This window comes from Cinclus cinclus, chromosome 9 (assembly GCF_963662255.1).
Source record: "Cinclus cinclus chromosome 9, bCinCin1.1, whole genome shotgun sequence".
NCBI classification, from domain to species: Eukaryota; Metazoa; Chordata; class Aves; order Passeriformes; family Cinclidae; genus Cinclus; species Cinclus cinclus.
This window is the reverse complement of record NC_085054.1, coordinates 3,595,475-3,617,373: the sequence shown is the minus strand read 5'-3', so window position 1 is coordinate 3,617,373 and position 21,899 is coordinate 3,595,475. Positions and strand designations below refer to the sequence as shown.

Sequence of the window (21,899 nt, the reverse complement as noted above, 5' to 3'; positions counted from 1 at the left end):
CACCTGCTCAGTATTTTGCAGTCAGTTGGTGCTAAAAATACAATAAGTGACCAGAAAACACAGGGTCTCCTGTCTTAGTTTTGAGTATAAGTTAAAGAGCACTGGGAGAAGACAGGTTTTATTCCCATATTTTTCTTTTTCGACAATAGAAGGCAGCAATTCAGTGTTGTCCATCTTGGAATTCTTCCCCAGCTGCAGAGTGGAGCCACTGATAGCTTCATTAAGGTGTGATGTAGCCAGGGAATTCCTCCTCGGGGCAGCAGTAGGCAAACAGGAGTCCCATGACCCAGTGATGTACAGCCACAGTCTCTCGGATGAGAATGCCTCAATTAAGAGTGGTATCAGCAATGGCAAAGAGGAATATTTTTATTATGTGTTCTTTTGGTATGAATGAGGTATGGAACCACAGCAAGCCAACAGGATTAGAACACCATTCCTCATCAAAAGCCCAGCTGGAGTAATTCCACCTATGCTGACAGCTTTCACTTCAGGCTGTATGTGCATTGCATGTACATCCACGTCACGCGTCCCTTAAAAACCTTCCAATTAAAGCAGCAAGTGCAGTCAAGCGAGCTGTTTACAGAAACCTGTATACGCACAGATGCGCATCTGACTGGCAGGTGTGAAGTCAAGAACACCTCCAAATGTCCTGTCAGCTCCCGTGGTGACAGGAGCAGTCACTGGGCGGTTTCGCAGCAGGGCACGGGCGCGTTGTCTGAGCTCCAGAGCTGCTCGCTGACCGTTCCCGAGCGGCTCACCTCCCACAGGGCCAGCTTCAGCACCTCTGACACGGTGCTCTTGACCTGGGCTTGGAACTTCTTGCTGATCAGAACGTAGAGGATTGGGTTGAGGCAACTGTTGATGAAACCGAGGCCAGTGGAGAGGGGAATGCCATCCTGTAGTAAGTCATGCAAGTTTTCGTCATGGTGAGCAGACAGCTCCACAATGCTGAATATATGGTATGGTGTCCAGCAGACAAAAAAAGCTACAACTACAGCAGTGATGGTCCAGAAAAGCCTGCTAGAAGTCAATACAGTTCTCCTCTTCACTTTGACAATCAGCAGCGAGTAGCAAATAACCATGGTCACCAAAGGAAAGAGGTAACCAAATGCAAGTCTCACCCAAATGAGAATGTGATGTGTCAGCAAAATAAGATCTCTGTCATGCACGTGGAAGTTGTTGTAGCAAATGGTGACATTGTTGAGAACCGTAGCTGTGTCTCTAAAGTATAAGGCAGGGCCACCAATAATTGCAGCTGACATCCAAATGACCCCACTCAGAAGGAGAGTGTTCTTTACAGTCCTGTACTTGTAGGAAAAGACTGGGTGGACGAGGCGGATGTAGCGGTCAAGGCTGATGAACGTCAAGAAGAAAACACTGGCAAACATATTGAGTAGTGCAATGAATGAGTTCATTTTGCAGAGCCACTTCCCAAAAGGCCAGTGGAAGCCCAGTGCCACGTATGTAATATAGAGGGGCAGGAAGAGAACAAAAATGAAATCCGCAATGGCCAGGTTCAGGAACCAGAGTGTGGAAACAGATTTATCCCACTTAAAGCCCATAAACCAGATGACAATGGCATTACCTGGCACTCCCAGCAGAAATGCCACACTGTAAAAGAAAAGGGAAATAATATGGGCAATGCTGAGGGAGGACTGGGGCGTCTCATCTTCCTCGGACAGATCGTAGAAATAAGAGTAGTTCTCAAAATCTTCAAATGTCATGTTGCAGGGTGGCTTTCTGGGGAAGAAAAGAAAAGAAATGAAATAGTCAAAGGAGAAATGTTTTACTGCACTGTAAATACTAAACTGCAATTCTTTCAAGTTCTTGGTCATAAACCAAAAGCATTCCCTTAGTCTGGCATATCTGACACTTTTTATCTATCAGTTGCTGGCACAAAACTCCTGAAGACATTTGGTCACAAGCATTTCAAGAAATGCTTACATCAAAACAGAACTTGTAATCTTCAAGAACCGTTTTCCTTACATTAATTTCTTAACAGACAGCACTGAGCACAGTATCACTGATAAATTTCTAGGAGACCAGATGCAAAGTTTTACTGAATTATTATTGTGCTATTGTTTTCTGGTCAGGTTTCATACTTTCCTGCTCTATTCCTACATGAAGCAAGTTTTATGGATTACATCTGTCTGAAATCAGAGGAGCATTAGACATCTATGTAGGAAAAAAAATTCACTTAAAATGCCAGGAAGCCATCTTTTATAAAATTTCACCCACCACCTCTGCCTCAAATTACAGTTCACAAAATGACAGACAGCGATTTTTTCCAGCAACTAAAAGTTCATGGGCTTATTAATTTCTTCCATGTATGTCTTTGTATCAAGAAATGATGATTTTCAGGCCCATTTAACATATTGAATTCCCTTAACACTGCAAAGAATATAGAGAAGGAAATATATAGAACATACTGTGGGGACAATACACATTGTGGTGTCCTTCCACTAGTGAGCTGAGAAACAGGTGAAAGGAAATAAAACTTCCCATGAACAAAAAACACACTGTAAGAGCTATAAATGAAAATATTAGTGTCTTTTTTCTTTTTCTTTTTTTTTAAGACAGAATTACAGAACTTCCTCAGTTTTCTTCTCTTGCAAAAGCTTCTGGAACTTGCAAGTTCAACATGATTTTTCACATAGAAATTCTTTCTGTGGGTGGGAGGGAAGGTGAGGGGGAGGGGAAAGCAGAATATAAACCAAAACTGAGAGGAAAAAATAAATTAGTAGGAAAACAGACAGGAAACAGAATTTGAACAACAGAAAGAAAAGCAGTCAGAAGTAATTTCACAGTGTTTAGTTTGCAGCTTAGACAAAGCTGCAGCACATCACAGGTGGCCACAATCAGACAAAAGTCTCTGCAATGATCAAAGCAATTACTCTGAGAAGCTCTGTCATCATTTAAAGCTGAATTGTTTGGCTGGACTGAGTTGCACTGAAGACCTGTGCCTGAGAGCAGTCAATTAGCTGTCCTATGATTTATCTTACCTCTAAATTTGTGAGTGCTATCTCCATCCCGAAACCAAAATTCAGCTTGCGCTTTTGGAACTCAGCCCTGCATTCCTGTGATTCCATTAATTAATTACAGCACGCTAAGGACAACAGGAGAGGGGTCTCCAGAGCACGCTGCCTGCAGAACCACATCTGCAAACTCGTACTCATGTACTCACCTTTCCTCCAAAAAGTAGTTCACTCAGTCTGAAAGGATTACTCACAGCAGTGAAGCTACGCATGTGCACACGCATAAGCAGGATTAGACTTCTCATTTGTAGATGGATAGACAGGGAAGGGAAAAAAAGGTTGTGTAATTTTATATCTCTTGATTAAAAAAATATGTAGTAAGAGTCAGCACAGCCTGTTCTGTCAAGAGGTTATGATAGCATTTGTGATTTACATCAGGCTGAAAGAATGTTATTTGGTTTGCTGTCCTGATAAGTGATACTTATTGGGCTGCATTTATGTAATTACATGCCCCCTGGGAGTGGATTCTGCATCAAATACCACTACCACCCATCTGAGTAATTTTTTCAAACAGCTTAACAGCTGCTGAGAGAAAAGTATAAACATGGAGCAGTACCACTAACATCTGGAACATTATATTTGGACAGTTCCAGAGGACGGTCAGGTTAATAACCGGATTTTTAAGTGGGTTTGCCTTCACAAATAAACTGTACCTTCAAATCAAATTTATGCAACTGAACAAAAAGAAAATTCCAACCATTATGACAACGCTAAACATTTGCCTGCTGCCCAACAATGTTAATTTTATATTTAGCATTTTAAAGATGATGTATCGCAGGAGAGAAAGCACATACTCAAATAAATACCAAATATTTCCCAAGCCTCCTGGAGTTTAAAACTCCAGTGAAAGAGCACACCTTTAGAATGCAATTATTTTTCCAGGCTTATATTTCTCCTCATCTCTAACTCTAGTCTTCAATGCAGGAACTTTTTAGCAGCAGGAGTGAAAAAGCAGAAGGAATATTGTTTACCACTGCTCCCAGCATACAGATGCTGAAATTAGACTCTATGGCTAGGGCTTAGCAAAGACTGTCAATTACATTTGCAAACCCAGAAGCTTTTCTTTCTGCCATTGACATGTATGAAGCACTTCTATAGCAGGACTCGTGGTGTTATGCCCTGTCCTGAAAAAGATAAGCAGCAGGTGATTGTCAGTGGAGTTATACTGGTTTACATCAGCCAGGACACAGATTTTTTCCCATTAACCATAATTCAGCAGGGATGTTTCTCTGTGGTCCTGAGAAACATGATCTCTTAATACATGATTCTGAAATTAATAAATTTCCAGGGTCAAAACTGTCTTGCAGTTCAGCTGTAGGTCTTGCGAAGAAATCTAATTGTATTCCTTATTCCGTCACTAATTTCTTGTATGATATTTGACAAATGGCTTGCTTTCCAAGCTGGAAAATTCTCATGAATGTGTTTGCAAACTGAGGCTCAGTAGAGAAAACAATACTTTCAGATAGCAGTTTCTGCTTGGCTTTGAGGCAACTGCTAGAAAGGGCAAGGGAGGTTTGGTGCAGTTCACTGGCTCAGTGTCTGCCGGTCTGGGGAGCCAGTGCATGGAAAACATTTCTCAATAAACAGGAAAGTGTGGTTAGAGGCCTGCCAATAAGCCTTGGGAGCAGCCACAGGTTACAGAACAGTGTTCTATTTCGTATGGATTAATATAACCAAGTTTAGATTTCATCCGCTCCTTTTTAGTAAGATTTTGTTTTAAATAGTAAATACCCTGTGTAAAGTGTATGCTCAGCAGTTGTTTGACGGGTCCGTTCCTGTTTGCTGAGCCACAAGCAGTTTTGAAAAGTGAGCCTCCTTGATTCAGCTGCTTAATTATGAAAATAGTTGACCAGGAGGTTTAATTTCCTGTCCTCTTCCATAAAACAGGAGTTAATTAAATTTCTAAATGACTTTATAGGGATATAACAGAATGGCTCTCGGCACTCTTAGATCTCAGGACAGAAAGCAGAATTACCAAGAAATACAGATCATCAGGATATATTTCTAAAATACAAAGCTGCAGAACTGCTGAGAAGAGACTTCACCACATGTTGCATGAACAGTCTTTCTCTGAATTTCAGCAGGGAATTACAGACTTGGATCTCAGTTGACATATTCACAGCTTTCTACTAAAAGTACCTAGAGTGGGTGTCCTCTACCACTATTATGGCTAAGCCATAATGACAACTTGGACAAATGCTTCAATCTGCCTAAAATAGAGAAGGTCTTGTTACAGTAAGAATGGCCTTACAGTTATGACATGGGAGCAGTACTTTGGAATCTATTCATGGCTATGCCACATGTATCCTGTTTGACCAGGGGAAGTTGTTTGACCCCTCCACACCTCAGCCCCGAGGTCAGCAGAACAGCTTTGGAATTAAATTACATTGGGCTTTCAGTCTAAAATAGAAAAAAGCAAACAAAAAAGTTGCAATTTCTGTCCACTCTGCTTGAAGCAAAGTCCTCCTGGGGGTTCAAAGTTCCCCGGGCACCACACAAGTTAGGACCTAACTGAATTACACTGGAAGTCTTTACCGGATGCAGGCTCAGCCCACACAACCCCTCTCTCACACATTTGGTCCTCATTACTTTTGAATTTTACAGAAGTGTGAAAAGGAAGTGTTTATTCATTGTCTATGTTAGTTAAAAGTTAACATAAATATTTGAGTGGTAATCCCCAAATCTATTTTTTCAGTGTGACAAACAGTGCTAGAGCCTCTGGTCAGCTAAATTGGTTTCAGAGGTCACAGTAGTGGGTCCTGACTTACTAGGAAAATTATGTTTTGGAGGCTGGCTGTCTCAACAGTTCAGTTCATAGAGGGAAGATATTACACAAACCCTCCTACCAATGTCTTTTTGACCAACTGTGAGCACATCACATTCCATGTGTATTATCTGTGGCTAAAGGAAAGCTTATTTGATTGCATCACTTCAACTTCTGTCATTAGCAAGAGCCAAAACTTGGAGAACAAGTTTCACCAAAGGTCACCTAAAGCCTGCTTGTCATACTCTGTATCAGCAAGTTTACCCAGCTATCGAATTCAGTTGAAGGCACTCATAATTTTTTCTTGGAACTTTTGAGGCGACAAATTTTGAATTCATCTAACTTCTAAAACATAAATATGAAATTCACCTGGTAATTTATCTGTGAAGTTTGAAACTCAGAAGGCTGAGCAAATTCATTAGAGGCACACGTGTATTTCTGGCATGGATTTTACAAAGACATAGGATAGATGTGAAAACATACAGGGAATACTGATGAAATTACAGACTGTCATAGACTCCTACTTCTCTCTCAAAAGGACAAAGCCAAGGTAACCAGTTGCCTCTATGCAGAAACATTCCTATAGGAGGAGGTGCCTGATACACTCATACTACAAAATTAAATCTTACCACAAAATTAAATCATACAAATTTAGCCTAAAATTGGCTCTGCAGACAAAGCTTCTAGGTAAGGACCATTTTAAGCTGGCATACACAAAGGCAGAACCAAGGCTTGTTTTAGTCTATGTTTTCTCTTTCACAGACACGTACACAATTGTCTTTTGGCTATGCTTTTAATGGTGATTAGATGCATGGTAACCCAATTACTTCATAAGTCATCCTGAACTCAGTAACTAGAACGGGTCACAACAGATACAACATGTGACTGGAAATGTTTTCGAGCCACAATATAGATGTATTTGTTCTAGCAGATAAGAAAGGAATTCAAATAACAATCATTCTCCATTATATCTCTCAGTGAAGCACTGTCAGAAATGCATTTCCAATGTACTAGCTAGACACATCCTAGAACTTAGGCCAAAACTAACTTTCTTCAAGCAAGGCCAAACACAACCCTGTTAGTCATAACACACCAACTTATCCATGGTATTGAAGTCCTTTGGCCAGATAATAGCCTGATAACATTTCACACAAAGTGAGTGTCAGAGGACTAACAAATACATACAGCACAGTTAATACTGGTAAATCTACAATTTCAGACCGGCAGTTTTGCCGACACAGAAATGTTAAACTAAAAATGTAAAATCCTACTTTATATCTAAACAAGGCTGCTGTTGTAGGAAAAGTATCACAGTAGTTCTGGCCTGAATAAAAACTATCTTCCAGACAAGGGCTGCATTTGAGCAGTGTACCATTTCCACAGTCAGGGACATGATAAATGTCTGCAACCAGCTTCTGTGTATCATAGGAACGGATTTAATTTCATGATGATCCCAAGTCTTCCACTCCCAAAAATGACAAAGAAACCCAGACACCCCCAGGGCGTGCACTGGCGAAGGGGAGGGCACTTGATAACTCCATAGTTAACACTTGTTTTTGCTCTTATTCTCTTCTCTTAGTACAGCTAAAAGTAAGAATATAATTTTTAATATTTCTTTGGAATGTAAGGAGTTGCTGTAGCCACTGCACCTCATGTAACCACAAAAATCATACATGAGAGTCAGGAAAATTACTGGTCATATCTGTGAAACTTAAAAGTAGTGCCATTTTATAGAAGAAAAAAATCTGATATTCTTACTGAAATATACAGACATTTAGCTAAACGGTGACACTTGGGATTTAAAAATTGCCTAATGTATTGTATGTGTCAGCACTGCCAAAATATTTACATAACCAGTCATAATGCTTCAGTATCCACAACCCTTACTGAAATGAGGTTCAAGTGAGAAGTGTCATCACTCTGGTTTACTGGAGAATGCTGAGAATGACCTACAGGAAGTCTCTGATCAAACCAAGTGCTAAATCTGGAGTCACTGCCTAGTGGTTCAGCCACAGCCCTATCCTCCTTTCTTAAACTTAGCACTGTCCCTTCTCTCATGGTGAAGAAACCACAGCTACACCTCTGGGAGACCTTTCCCTTCCTGAAGGGAGGCTCCCTTCTGTTCCATCATGCTCACTGGGGTGGACAAAGACAGCACTTACCTGAGCAGCCCTTACTGCTCCTGGTCTGTTTTCTCTGCACGGAGGAGAAAGGCAACCTGGATTTCCACCATCTTCTTGCATCCCTACTGGTGTGTCCCATCAGTCCCAGGACATCCCTCCGAGCTGTGAGGCACAGCTAACAGCTGTACATGGTACACCTTGTGTCCCACTGGCTGTGAGCTAGCACACCAATCAATTGTCCCATGGAAGCTTCACGTGTTTTCTATTCCCCCTCAAACACCAGCAGCATTTCCTTTGGATATAAGCCACCATAATAACTACATACCTAGAGCAACAGATATCTGATTAAAAACATTTAAGTGCCTCACCTTTGCAGTGACTGGATTGATGGGATAACGAACCCTTGTGTTTCTAATTAATTATGGCTTTTTAAGGTTTTGGTGCAAAAATTACTCAGAATTTTTACTTTGCAACTGTTTCATGTATTTGTGATGAGAGAATATTTTGACTAGCATTCATGTGATCATTACATGATCATGCAGCTCTGAGCATGTTTTTTTAAATGGTGGTACTGTTTCAACAAACACATGCTTTAACCACAATTCCCTCCTAACAAAAAAAAAAATAATGAAGTGAGAGTAGAGGATACAGAGTAAATGCAGATTTTTTTTTTTCTGCAGTTGACTGGGCAGACTAATTAGGCCAATCAAACATATGTTAGATAGCAGCCATCTGAAAGGTATTGCAGGGTAACAACAGGTCATTACCAAAACAATCCAAACACTCTCTCCAGCAAGATACAAAATATCTATCGAATAACAGAAAAGTAGGTTACAATCTGCTGTAATTACAGTCCTTTTAACAAGAAGAGTTAAAAAACAACCTCAGAGGAAACTAGCACCACAACTCATTCCTCTAATATGCCTTCTTGTACCTGAATCAATTTCACAGATTAATTTCCTAGTCACTTATTACAGTATGCTTGGTTGTGTACTGACCTCTAAATTGATCTCTGTTTCCCTAGGTCTATTCTACCCCACATTTATATAACTCAACAGTTTCTTCTAGCATAAATGTAATATTCCTTTGCTTGTATTACTCTTGTCACATACTCTTGCATGGGTATATCAAAACATCCAATTCCAGTGCAATGCTAGTACATATCAGCTGGAATGTTTTGGATAACATACTTTATTATGTCCTCACAGTTAATGTACTAGGATCACTGTGTACAGTAGATTAAGTGTGTCTACTTGTGTATCAGTTTTATACTAATTTCCTACTCATAAAAACCCAACTATTTGTTTGGTTGTTGTTTTTTTTTTTTTTCCTTTAAGACCAAGTCTGTAATAAGTACTGGCTTCATTCCTGAAAAACTGAAAAATTGATATTGTTAAACACAGTTTCAGGACTGGATATTTATCTATTTCCCTAACGTGACATTGGGAACACTCCCCAGCACTGATAGGAATAGATGGCATCTATGATTAAGGTGTTAAATTAGGAGCTTGGAAATACTGCTTTTACAGACTTCCCATATTACCTTTACAAATCTCTTCTCACTTGACTCTGCCAGATTATGGTGCAACACCCTGAGTTAATATTACCCAGGTTCCTTAAATGGGCAATGACTTAACATTTCCAAAATATCTAATTGAAATGAAGCTCATTAAAAGGGCATCACTAGAAAGAAGAGATGGGAGCCTAGAGAGTGGAATTACATGGACTACACAGGACTTACCACATATCACTCTGTCTCTCCTCTAGAAGGCCTCAGAAGAGAATAAAACTTGTGTGTCAGGCTCACACTTGCTGAAAGAAGCAAGTAATTTATGTTGGGAAAATACCCAAAGGCCCTAGTCCCTGAAATCAAAGCCTCACTGGATCTAGACACTATAAGCACATAATGAAAGACAATTCCTGCTTTGTTTATAATTAAACAGAATAAACACATACAAGAAGAGTAGGGAAGGGAAGACACATATCTTGCCCAAAGCCAAACAGTAAATTGAAGGTAAAGTTGGAAGCAGAATAACTTGCCAAAAGAATAAAGAGGCAAATATCTTCAGTGGATAGAGGGAAAAGATGCTGGTTCTTCATACCTGTGCCTTTTGATTCTTGAAATACATCCTTCAAGGAAAAGGGACAAGAGAGCCTGGGTAGGGGAAGAGAAGTAGTAGAATGCTACAAAGTTTTTGCTAGCTAATATCCCTGGCAAGAACTGGAGAATTCTACAGCACTGGCCTTCACAGATAACCCTTGCAAGCAAATCTGACTCTCAGCAATGGGTTTTGTTAGCTTCCCTCTGAGCTCAGTAATGAAAAATTATTGTATCTGCAGTAGGTCTGTTCAGTTCATCTGAAGAATTGCAGCAACATGGTGGGACAGGTATAGCAGAGCTGCAACGAGCCAGCAGCAGAAATTCCTTTTGGAAAAAAGCAACCATGAGCTAATATGCAGATTTTTGCTCCTACTTTAATGTCCTCAACCTCTGGAACACATTGAAGATATAAAGAGTACAGAAGTAGCTGAGCTCCCCTGGATACTATATGACACATTTGAGGACACACAATTTTTTTTTTCTTTGTCTCAGGAGCCACAAGCACACTGTAAAGGTAAAAGCAATGGTGAGAGAGTTCATCTGCACATAATGGCATCTCCCCTTCCAGAAGCAATGTCTCTTGGACACTGCCTACCCCAGTCACAGCAATCCCTTTCTTCATCTACCAAGCCACGAGAAACTGCTGCTCACATCCAGCTCTCACGTGCAAAGCCAGCCACAACAGAGCCCAGCACTGTTGTGAAACTGCTAGCTCCAGACTGAATGAACACAAATTGAACCATGATCAGAAATAATGAGTGCAAATTAGCCAGACAACCAGCCAGCACAGTAAGAGAGACAGCTGAACTGCTGGCACATTCCATAAGATAAAATAAGTAAATAAGCGAATAATAAGACCATTCAATAGATTATAATCCCCTGGAAACCTAGCTGTTGCTTAGTGCTTGGAATAGCAGAATTATTAGTAAAAAATTAATATAGAATAACAGATCACAAACTTCAAGTGTCTGCTGAAAAACACAAGGAGAAGAAAATTCTTTATGGCAACTGGCTTTATTAGGGAACAGATACAAATTTTCCTCTTGAATCAATCTATCAGAAATAAAAAAGCATTTCAGAAGTAGCTCATTTGGTTGTCAGCAGAAAAAGAAATTCTTAAAATTGAAAGAAAGAATATGTAATCTACAGTACATAGAAATTGCATTATTTTGATCAACACTTTTCCTCTGCCCTCACCCATGCAGTTAAAATATGTAATCAGATCGGGCCTAGGAATCCTTAGACAGAGCTTCCCTGACTTATGATCCTTTTCCACAAAGGTAATTAGAGAATTCAAACCATAAAGTCTTTCTCCAGAGTCAAATAACTTCCACTGTGCCACAATCAAAGATTTTCTCAGTTCAACACAAGTGGGCTCTGGTGTCACTCATGGCACATAAAAAAATCCCTAGGATTGAAGTAAATTTGACAGGACCTCTATCCTGTCTGCCTGGCACAAGTTGCTGATAACGCTTTAAATTTGGCCAGAGGTAGCAGTGACATTAAACAAAAGTAAATTGGGTTGTCAAAATATTTGCATTTCCCAGTTCTGAGGCAGAACAATAACATTATGATAGTGAAAGACAGCTATCCTATCATTAGTAAATTAATCCTGAAATCAGTTTCTACAAATCTGCTCTGACAAACTACTTTACCTTGACATACCCTTAGTCACTCTCTTCTCCTTAGCTATGAACTAGTAAGCATTTTATATTATTCAGTGATGCACTTTTATTCAGATAGAAAGCAAATGTGTTTTAATTCACAGACAGTGTTCAATGTATACATGTTTTCTAAGTCCACAAAAACAGGTCTGGGATATTGTTTGGCTTCCAAGATCACATCTAGAAAGGCAACAGGTGACAATGACACTGTTATCACTATGTGTGAATAGGAGGTGGGATCTATTCCTGTTTCATTGTGTGGTAGCAAACAAGGCTTCAAATCTTATTGTCACTTCCAATACACTTAATGAAAGCTAGATCCATTTCCTACCTTATTCCACAATCGTTAGGGAAAACACACTTTCCATTTGAAACCACAGAAACCCTATTTAATTCTGCAGAACTGTAATTCTTCAGCGGTATTTTGTTAATCTGCTATTTAAGTTGAAATGATTTCCAGTTTCTGTTCTAGATTCTGTTCAGATCAGAAATGATGTATTTTTAACTAATTATGCTGGAAATTGCTATAGGTATAGAAGACATACTCTCCCTGAGCAAATAAAAAAATTAAAACCAACACGAGGGGACACAGAAGGAAGAGAGAGATTTAAGTCAAGGTCACTTACTATTCACAGACAGGATAAAACTCTTTGAAGTGTGTATTAACATATTCAAAAATAATTAAAAATTAAATTTGCAGACATTTTCATATCTTTTCCTGGTGCTAGGGTGGTTCAAAGTAATCTTTGAAGTAAATGAGTATCACATTCTTTCTTCCAAGAAGCTCTTTTAGCCAGTATAGGCTAGACCACCTTACAAGCTTTGCCTGCAAGTGTTGCTGCAGCTGTAGAGACTCTGTTTAGAAGGGAAAGGAGAGAAAGATCTTAAATATAAGAGAGTTTGACTTACCTTGCTTAGCTCTTTGAAACAAAAGGCACTGTAAATGAGGGATGTGAGCTCTGCAGCAGAAGGAAGAGTGAAATGATCTGCAGAGTTCAGAGTCACTTCAGTGTGATTCCAGCTGCTTCTCTTGGCTACTGCCTTCCTTCTAATAAAGCTGCAGAATGATATAACGGCGTGTTTGTTTTCAGCTGAGGAAGTTGTTTCCAACTTCCCTTGGTTTTCTAGACCCATTTTTGAAATATTGCCATGCTGTATAATCCCAGTATTTCACCAAAAATAAATGTTAGACATTTGAATGAATCATTTTGGTCAGTGTCCAAGCAAGCAACAGATGTGGTGGCTGATGAATGGAAAGAGACCTTACAGTTGTGGGCTGCTTTTTGTTCTGCAGAGAAGAGGTTGAACAGTATTTCTTTGTAAGCACTCTGGTTTACAGAAAATAATGTTGAATGAGCTGAAAGATGTTTTATAAGTCACACTGAAAGCATCATTTTTAACTGTACAGTGTGATACATTCATTTGGTATTTCGGATTAGCAGATTAATCTCCTTTTGTTTGTAAGGGAGAAGTAAGCTCCTCAAAACACTAATTAGTGACTCTCTCTGTCAGATAGTGTAACACTGGTCAGGAATTTGAACTGGATTTCAGGTGACTGGGCCTGACTCCCAGTTCTGTAAAGAGCCTGATGGTTTTGTGGCCAGGCCTAATGATCTCCACGTCACTCAATTTCTCAGTCAGTAAAATGGAAATATTATTCCACTAGTATCTACCTACCATAGCTTACCTGACTCTGATGGTACCACACTAATCTTATCATTTAAAATCAGCTAAGCATCTGTCAGACTACCCTGCCAGTTGAAACAATAATTTAACAGTGATACTCTGCAGTAAAAGAAGTATAGCAAAACATGTAACATGTTCAACACTGATTGAATCTAGTCAAGGCCAAATTTCCCATATCAAATCTATTTATTCTAGCGAAAAAATATAAAGAAAAGTCTCCAACACACCAACCGTCAAAAATCCAAAACAAAACAAATAAACCAACAAACAAACAAACAAACAAACAAAAAAAAACCGAATAAAACCTAGCCCACAGAATGGTGAAGTGCTTACTGAGATCAGCTAAACTGGGATTTCAGCATCTGAAATTTTAGCAAGGCTATCAGTTCCTAAACAACTCTCTTTAGGTTCACAGACCACAGATTCTCTTAACAGGAACCAAAATCTCCTTCTTGCAAAACTAGTCTTTTTCATCTTCCCTCCATGATAGTTCTTTTTGTTTTGCTAATATAACTTTAAACACTGAAAATTATACATGTAGACTAAAGTTTTACATGTACATTGTACACCTAGCGGGAAAGCTTCTAATTCCATGAAAGGAGGATGGGGATTATGAACAGATCCCCTGGACCATATGGACATGGGAATATATGAGGATAAACAGAGGGGGTTGCCTGAGGAAAGCACCTCACTTGTTTATTTCTTGTATTTTAAAGATTTCCTGTTTTCTCCCAGAAACTGATTGGTGAATCTTCACTAATAAATGCTCTTTTAACAGTAATTATCTTCTTTTGTAAATACTGGGGTAGGGTAAATACAGGCACAGTTTAACAGCAGATATGCTGGGGGATTTTTTGCATGCAATGGCAAATGAGTCTGTGTCTTTCCAGGTATTTTGCCAAATCTAGTTATCATAAGGCAGTTAATTCAAAGGTTTGCTCAGTACTATTTCAGCAGGACAAAAGAGGAAATTAAAAGGTAGATAACCCCCAGACATGATCCACATAAAAGATAAAACCCCCAGCATACAGGCACAATTTGTCAAAGGCTCTTCACCTTCTCGGTGACAGGAGTATTCTGGAGTGTGCAAAAGATTCTTGCAGTTTGGGGTGGTGAGAAATTGTCCTTAAGGGGCTGTTCCCTTCACCATAAATTACAACAGGTTTGTGACTACTCTAACATATACTGGTGTTGATACCTCAGCTCTTCCATCCTTCAGCACCAAGGGAGGACTAAACCCCATGAGCAGTTTCCCTCGTCCTGCCTTACCACTGCACCAAATATGAAATACCAAATGCTAAGGGCCCAGAAGCAATTTTGCAGAGGAAAGTTTTCATATGGAATGAGATTATTTTTTTTCAAGAATAGCAGATTACTGCATTTAAAACAATTTTCTACCTTTCTGTCCTACCTACATTTGCTCCTTTTCCATTGAAAAGGACTTTTGCTTTGATGAGCAATTACCCAACTTGCACAGTATAACCAGCATAGTAATATACCTGGGAGAAAAAGAAAAAAAAAAAGGAAACAGTTTTTTACAGATAAAATATCATTCAAGCTGAAAGGTTTAGTTCTGCTTGTTGTCTGTTTAGATCTAAATACAGTGTTTTAGTTATATATAGTTTTGATTAACCACAGTGGAAATCTTAAATCCATGAAGAATGTAAGATTAGGCTCTAAATCTTTCATTGTTTTAGTCCTTTCTATGCTGAGACACAGTGAAATTGGAATGGTGAGTCACAAATTACATGGCTTTTTAATATACACTTTTGTGCAACCCATTAACCACTGACATAATTTGAGTGTGATTTTTCAGATGGTTTTGTGAAAGTTACATGCTTGGAAGAAAATTGGTAAATAAAAAAAAAACCCACCTTGTATACTTTCATGTCTTCTTTCTCTATCTGGAAGTTATACTTGTATTGTATTTTGCTGTGTTATTTGTGCTTTTTAACTGGGTAAGTTATCAAAGCCCTGGAATTTTTACTCTACATTAAGTGTGGCAATATGCCAGAGAGCTCTGACAAGGGACATGCATTTATGAGCATACAGTGCATGTGGATCTTGCACAGCAGGGAAATACTACTTTATACCTGATGGGAACAGAACAAAGGAGAGGATTTACATGCAGATAATACACATTGGGTCATCCAGCAGTGAATTAACTGGGTCTATTGAAAAGCAAGTTAATTTTAAAAGCACTTCTTATTCCTCGTGGGCTTTTTAACCCTATGAAACAAAAGCACAGGATGTACGGAAAAAATATACAGGGGAAAACTCTCAGAAATGCTTACTGATATTAACCAAAGCACATATTACAAAGCAATAAAAAAATAAAAACAAAAAACCCAAACCTAACTTTTGATTTATCTGGATTGCCAACAATTGCCTGATAGTTCTGACAATTATACTCACTGTGGGGACCATTGGATCTTATCAAGTTGCCTATTAGTACGTGCAGATAATCTCAGCACTAATCAACATCCCATCAATGTTCCTTAATTCAGTTAAATTGTACAAACCACGGATTTGCAAATTAGATCAAACAGAAGATATTTCGTTTTTCTCAGGATTAGTTTAAGCTGAACAGCACAAGAAGGCAAGTACTTACTGTTGTTTACAGTTCGGGTTTGGGGTTTTTTTTGTTGTTTTTTTTTAGAATAGTAATTCTTCACTGCTCCTTTGTCCTCACTGTTTGAATACCTCATCTACTAAAATCCACTCTGGAGAGACCACATTTAAATACCTGACAATCAGGAAAAGGGTAATTTCCTCCCTTCCTGTGAACCTAATGGCTATTCATGCCTGTCCTTTAGGTGAAGCTGTAATGTTTATTTATGGTTAACTACCCACTGACCGGAGTCAGCAACTATGACAAAATTCTCCAGCCACACATTTGAATAAACCACCCAATGAAGGAAGGTTTGACTCATTTAGGCAGGTCCACAGCTCTTTCTATGCTGATATCAACGGTCTGAAAGATTTTCACATATAACACATTGAAGAAATTCAATAATTCTGCGGAAGGCAAAATCCTTCCTCATTACTTTAGTTAGGTCAAAACATATAAGCATATATTGATATACATGTATATATGAATGTATGTACATACCAGTTCAAGCTGCAGCACTTCATGTAACTCCTGCAAACACAGTCAGCAGGGTGTTACATTCTATGAAATAATGAATATTAGAGAATAGTTTATTATAGCATATAACTGTGTGATGTATATATAATGCATGTAAATTATTATCATATATTTTTATATTATACCTGGGAAAAAAATAGAAACACCCTTTTTCCTCCATAGATTTTGCTTTTATATGTACATTTTCTCTCATTTTCCACAAGTAAGTAGGAATTATTTTCCACATAACTTTCAGACCACAGGTATTCAAGTTCTATATATTTGTATGTCAATATTATGAGATTATACCTGCCACTCAAATAGCACTTGAAATCCACGGAGTTTTCAGAATGTGTCTTGACAACCAAACTTATGATACACATCATTGAGTGCTAAAGATTATATTAATTGAACAGTTAACCAGCCAACTCAACAACAGTATTTTTCCATTTTAGCCAAAGTGCTGTCCCCTCCCATAGAAAGGAATGTCAGTGTTTGGAAAAATTATTTCAGAGAGATCTACAGAGATTAGAGACACAAAAATAAGGCTATGCAAACTATAGTTGTTTCACCACATATTTCACAAAATATTTTCATATCTTCAGTACTGGTTGGATTAACCAACTAGCTCTTTTTCACCTCACAGAAATTACCTGGAACTACAGAGTTACCTCTGTAGACAGGTCTGAATGAAGCCAGAATTTACTGCACCTTGGATTGAGTCAGATGTCTCAAAATCTGCCCAAAGCCTAGCCAGGCTAGGTTCAAAGAAACCCAAAGCACAGGGATGAATTTTAACCACACCTCTTCAGGATTTAAGTTGCCTCCACCCACTCGGGATGCAAGTCACAGCATAATTGCTTACACTTATGCTTACAACAAGCAGAGATCTTATTCTCCATTTAAAGTGCAAAGATTCAGTTTCCACCTTTTATATCATGTGTCTTTGTATTAAACCCTCAAGTCCACAGCTCAAATGGGATCATGTTATGATGCTACAACGGGCAAAACTCCTGACCCAAGAGGTGCTTCTGTTTCACATTCTGCAGTCAGCTACACAGCCAAGTTGCTGAAGATGATTATGATACATAACAATGGATAAAGCAAGCAGATTTGCATGAAGGAAGCAATCACCAGTTTCTGTCCTCGCTATTCTACAACTAGACTATTGCTCTTGGCTACCATGATCACTGAGACACAGCTGGTCTTAAACACAAACAAAATGGAGACAGGGAAACTTAAAAGGATTCATTTTCCCTGTGAAAGACACAGAGCAAAACTGGGTGTTGATACAAAATTTGGGCAATTCCCTGCAAATATATGCCAATAGTCAGGGTGACTGTACAGGACTCACACGTGATGAAGCAAGGTTTTGCTTTGCATCACTAATGCTCAAAACCTTAACTAAGAGAAACACATGAGCACACCTGGAATTGTAGAGCCTGCTGGTTACTCTTTACAATACTTGACCAGCCATTGACATTCCTTAGGAATTATGAACATGCTCAGGTTTTAAATTGAACAGTAGTTCCTTGCCATGAGGAATGGTTGCTGAACAGCAAGTGCAAAACTGATGCAAATCAAATCTAAATCAAACTCAATCACCTATAGATGTCCTGAACATGTTCTGAGATGCTCCTGGTTTGGTGGTTTCAATACATATTCACTTGCATTTTTAAAGTTGTTTTTTATAGTGAGCTACATTTGTTAGGCTATTTCTTCTGTTTCATGGATGTAAACATGTTCTGTGAAACACAAGACCTTGACTCCACAAGGATTTAAGTTACTTATCCATAGAAATGAATGTGAGACAGGGAGAACCAGTGCAAGTTTTTGTCTACTGCTCTGCATTTGTCTTCTCTGATAACAGTTTTGCTTCTAAATCCTACCCAGCTCTCAGTCTCTAATGAGTTGGGAGCTGATAAATCGCTATAAACTTGCTACTTGTGATAGAGGCAAAGCAAATTATTAGAGGCTTTGAAAAACACTCTGCTAGTTAAGTATAAGTCAACCTTATATATAGGTTAACCTTGTATAAGTCAACCTTAACTCTTTCATTGCCTTCAATCAAAGTAAAACTACCCCCATCTCTAGTAAATTGGCAGTGGGCTCAGGGGATGAGGCATAGGACATCAGTCTGAGCAAAGAGACAGCTAACCCCCCCCCCCCCCATATTTATTTGTCCATTCTAGTTCTGATTCTTAAGCTCTATCAAGAAACATAAAGGTTAATTTAAAATCCTCCTTACTTTGTAATCTACTTTTTAAGAAGACTGTATTACCCCAATTCAGCATTTAACATGAACTTCAATATGGAATTTACATGAATATAGAGATTGGATTTAGCATGTTGCATAAAGGATACTTAAGTTGCTACTTGTCTTTTCAAGACAAATAGGTTCCCTTCTTTTAAGAGAAGAGAAGGGAAGCTTGTGGAGAAGGGAACAGCCACTTCTCCATTTCAGCTTGAGAGTCTAGGCAAAAGGAAATCACACTAATTGCACGAATCTTGGGTGCAAACCACAAATTGAATTCCAATTACTTCAGTATTAGAAACACAGACAATCTAACAACATAGAATAGATGAGAAAAAGAGAGAGGATAAACTCTGACCCAAAGTAATAGTATGTAAAATGCTGAAGAAACACAAATCAAATGAAAGGTTTTTTGTTTAAAAGTTCTTTTTCTCCCTTTTAATTTTTTTCTATGAAAACCTCTGTGTTTTCAAGTTATAAGAGACTTTGTTTTTTCCAAAGGCTAATGTTTTTGCTTACCAGCATTCCTAGCCTAAAATTAAATTTTGTCCATGAGAAAAATCCCCAGAACTTGCCTTGTTTAAGTTTCTGCTTGCTTCCTCCATAGGATAAAGAAATCTTTCTTTAAATTATCCCCATGGTAACGCAGAGAGTTGAGTTTTTCACAGACGTAAGAAAATATCTTAAGTGGTTTATTGTGGGAACATTAAAAATTTTTTACATGATTTAGAACAGCCAGAGCAGAGAAAAATAACACTTACTTAACTACCTTGGGAATACATTTTGACCCCACCTTAAACTGACTGCAGAATATCCAGTGACCCAACATAATAGTATATATATTTGAAACTCCTCAACTCCTATAAATTACACAACAGACAAGGAAGCTGCAGAAGCATTTTACATTCCGGATTATCTTAAATTAATATCCATTTATTTAAAATCAGAAAAAAATCCATTAAAATGGAGTATATAAACATTTAATTCAGAATATTACAAGGGGTAAGAGCTGGTTTGAAACTTCTGGGAGCTTGAAAATTCTAAATAAACAGAATTAATAACCTACCAAGCAGCTTTGAGAAAATTATCTCTTTGCATCAGAAGGACACTATTGCCTGCTGGAGTAATGGGAATTAATATTTATGTAAAAAATGCCTCGAGTTCCTACTAAGACAAAATGTGAGGAAGGTTATAAAGGAGTGTTAGTCATCTATTACACTTATTTAAAATATTTAATGACACTCATACTGGCATCTAAATAAAAAGCCCAATTCATTTGTTACCTTATCTGTTAATAAAAAGGATGATTTAAAACAGGTTAAAGAAAAGATGGTGCTATGTAGATGAGATTAATTCTGAGTATAAGTGTACTTCAGTCATGTTATCCAACTGTGGTTAATACAAAAACCTACTGGTATTTCTGTTTCCTTCACAGCTGAAGGCTCTCAGGCTGCAGATTCCCCTTCAGCATGGAGGAAATTGAGTCATTTTACAACATTCCATTGCATCTTCCAGCACATACATGTCTGAAATTATCATGTATTTACAAGCACTTTGGTAATCAGCAATTGCACTTGAAAACCCTGCAATTATCAATCTGACTATATCAATCAGACAATTTAAAAATTGGCATTATATTTGAAAGTAAATATGAAACAACGGAAAAACAGGACAGAGAAATTCAAAGGAACTGCTATTTTTGAAGGTATAAAAAAACCTCCATGCACAACACAAAGGTCAGAGAATATCCTGCAATTCATGAGCAGTCACCTACAGGCAACCCCAAGCCTAATTACTGACACAGTCCCTTCCTTTATGTCACTACCCTAAAAAAACAGGCAGAGTTATTTTGGAGATTAACTGACTGAACAATCATTAACTGAAAAGAGAAATTACTGTAACAGTAAACTATTCAGCATTTTATGATGAAAACCAGGTCTCTGAAAGCAGACTGCTCTTTAGCATACCAGCTTCTCAACTGCTGATTTATTTTCTTTGCATATTCTTTTAAAACAGAACACTCTAAAACCAATTTAATTTAAGATAATGGAGATATTCAAAACAATAGCAGCAAAGCTAGGGTATGGATTTGAAACCTAAAGTAAGATGATTAGAAGCCTATCATACAGAAACTTTCTGAAAACACTGGATTTGGATACATTTTGTAGCCATACTGTTTAAAGTGATCCATTTAGAGCTGTCTCCTCAGTTGCTCCTTCTGGATGACCTGCCAGCAAATAAATAACAGCAGTCCTAACAGCAGTAATAAAACCCTCTGGGATCAGTGCATCCCAGAATTTTGCTCAGCATTATTATAATAAAAATCTCTATATTCTGTACATGCACACAGAAATAAAATACAGAGAGCAATTTTAGTGGAAAAAAAAACCACATAGAACCCACAAACTGACAACGTAAGCTTGTGAAAGCAGAGACATGACCTCCAAATAACAACAAAAAATAGACTAGGGGAGGATTTTCTTCTAAAAGGATATTGGAAAAAGAGTCAAACTATGTAGCATTTCAAGTCACCTTTTAACAATTTAAGACCTTTTATAAGATTACAAGAAATAAAAATAATATTTTTAGGAGACAATGTTCAGCCCATGCATTTCCAAAGTGATTTTTTAAAGCTGTCTTTTAAAACTTCTAATTGATATTTCAAACCTTTTTCTTGCTCACTACCCAAACACTTTTCAGTTATAAGACAACTGCCAAGCTTTTTTGGTTGATTAAACAATTAAGCAATTAAAAAGAAAATCTAAGTTTCAAACTTTTCATCTTAAGAAGGTTGTTCTGGCAAGAAAATGAGAGACAAAATCAACAACCTTTATATCTTTTGAGTTTTGGGGTTAAGCTAATATCCTGCATATTAAGGATGTTTCTACTATTAGCTCAGGTAAAGCTCTTATGCTAAAATTTTAAAAACAGGAAAACCTTTGAATACAAAACAAAAAGAAAGTTCAGTTTTAGACAATGAGCAAGCTAGCAAAATGCCCATAATAAATTAGCCTCTTTCAAAAAAAGAGAAAAAAAACTCGTTCCAGTTTTCATTTAATTTCAGTGCTACATCAAAGTAAATAAAAGACCATTATTTTTTTAAAAACATACATTTTTCATTCAAAAATTAGGAAAATGGTTATAA

General features: G+C 37.9%; 1 protein-coding gene across 1 annotated transcript; it reads right to left on the bottom strand.

The window, feature by feature from the left end:
• Positions 1–677: 677 nt before the first annotated feature.
• On the bottom strand, positions 678–8,032 carry CMKLR2 (chemerin chemokine-like receptor 2). Its single transcript, XM_062498483.1, has 2 exons — positions 7,962–8,032; positions 678–1,740 (listed from the first exon to the last, which is right to left on the bottom strand). Exon 2 carries the CDS (start codon positions 1,722–1,724, stop codon positions 678–680), a length of 1,047 nt encoding a protein of 348 aa, XP_062354467.1. The 5' UTR covers positions 1,725–1,740; positions 7,962–8,032.
• Positions 8,033–21,899: the final 13,867 nt, after the last annotated feature.

What these genes read in the sequence shown, in the direction of transcription:
- CMKLR2 (XM_062498483.1), bottom strand. Translation starts at nt 1,724, where the DNA reads ATGACATTTGAAGATTTTGAGAACTACTCTTATTTCTACGATCTGTCC.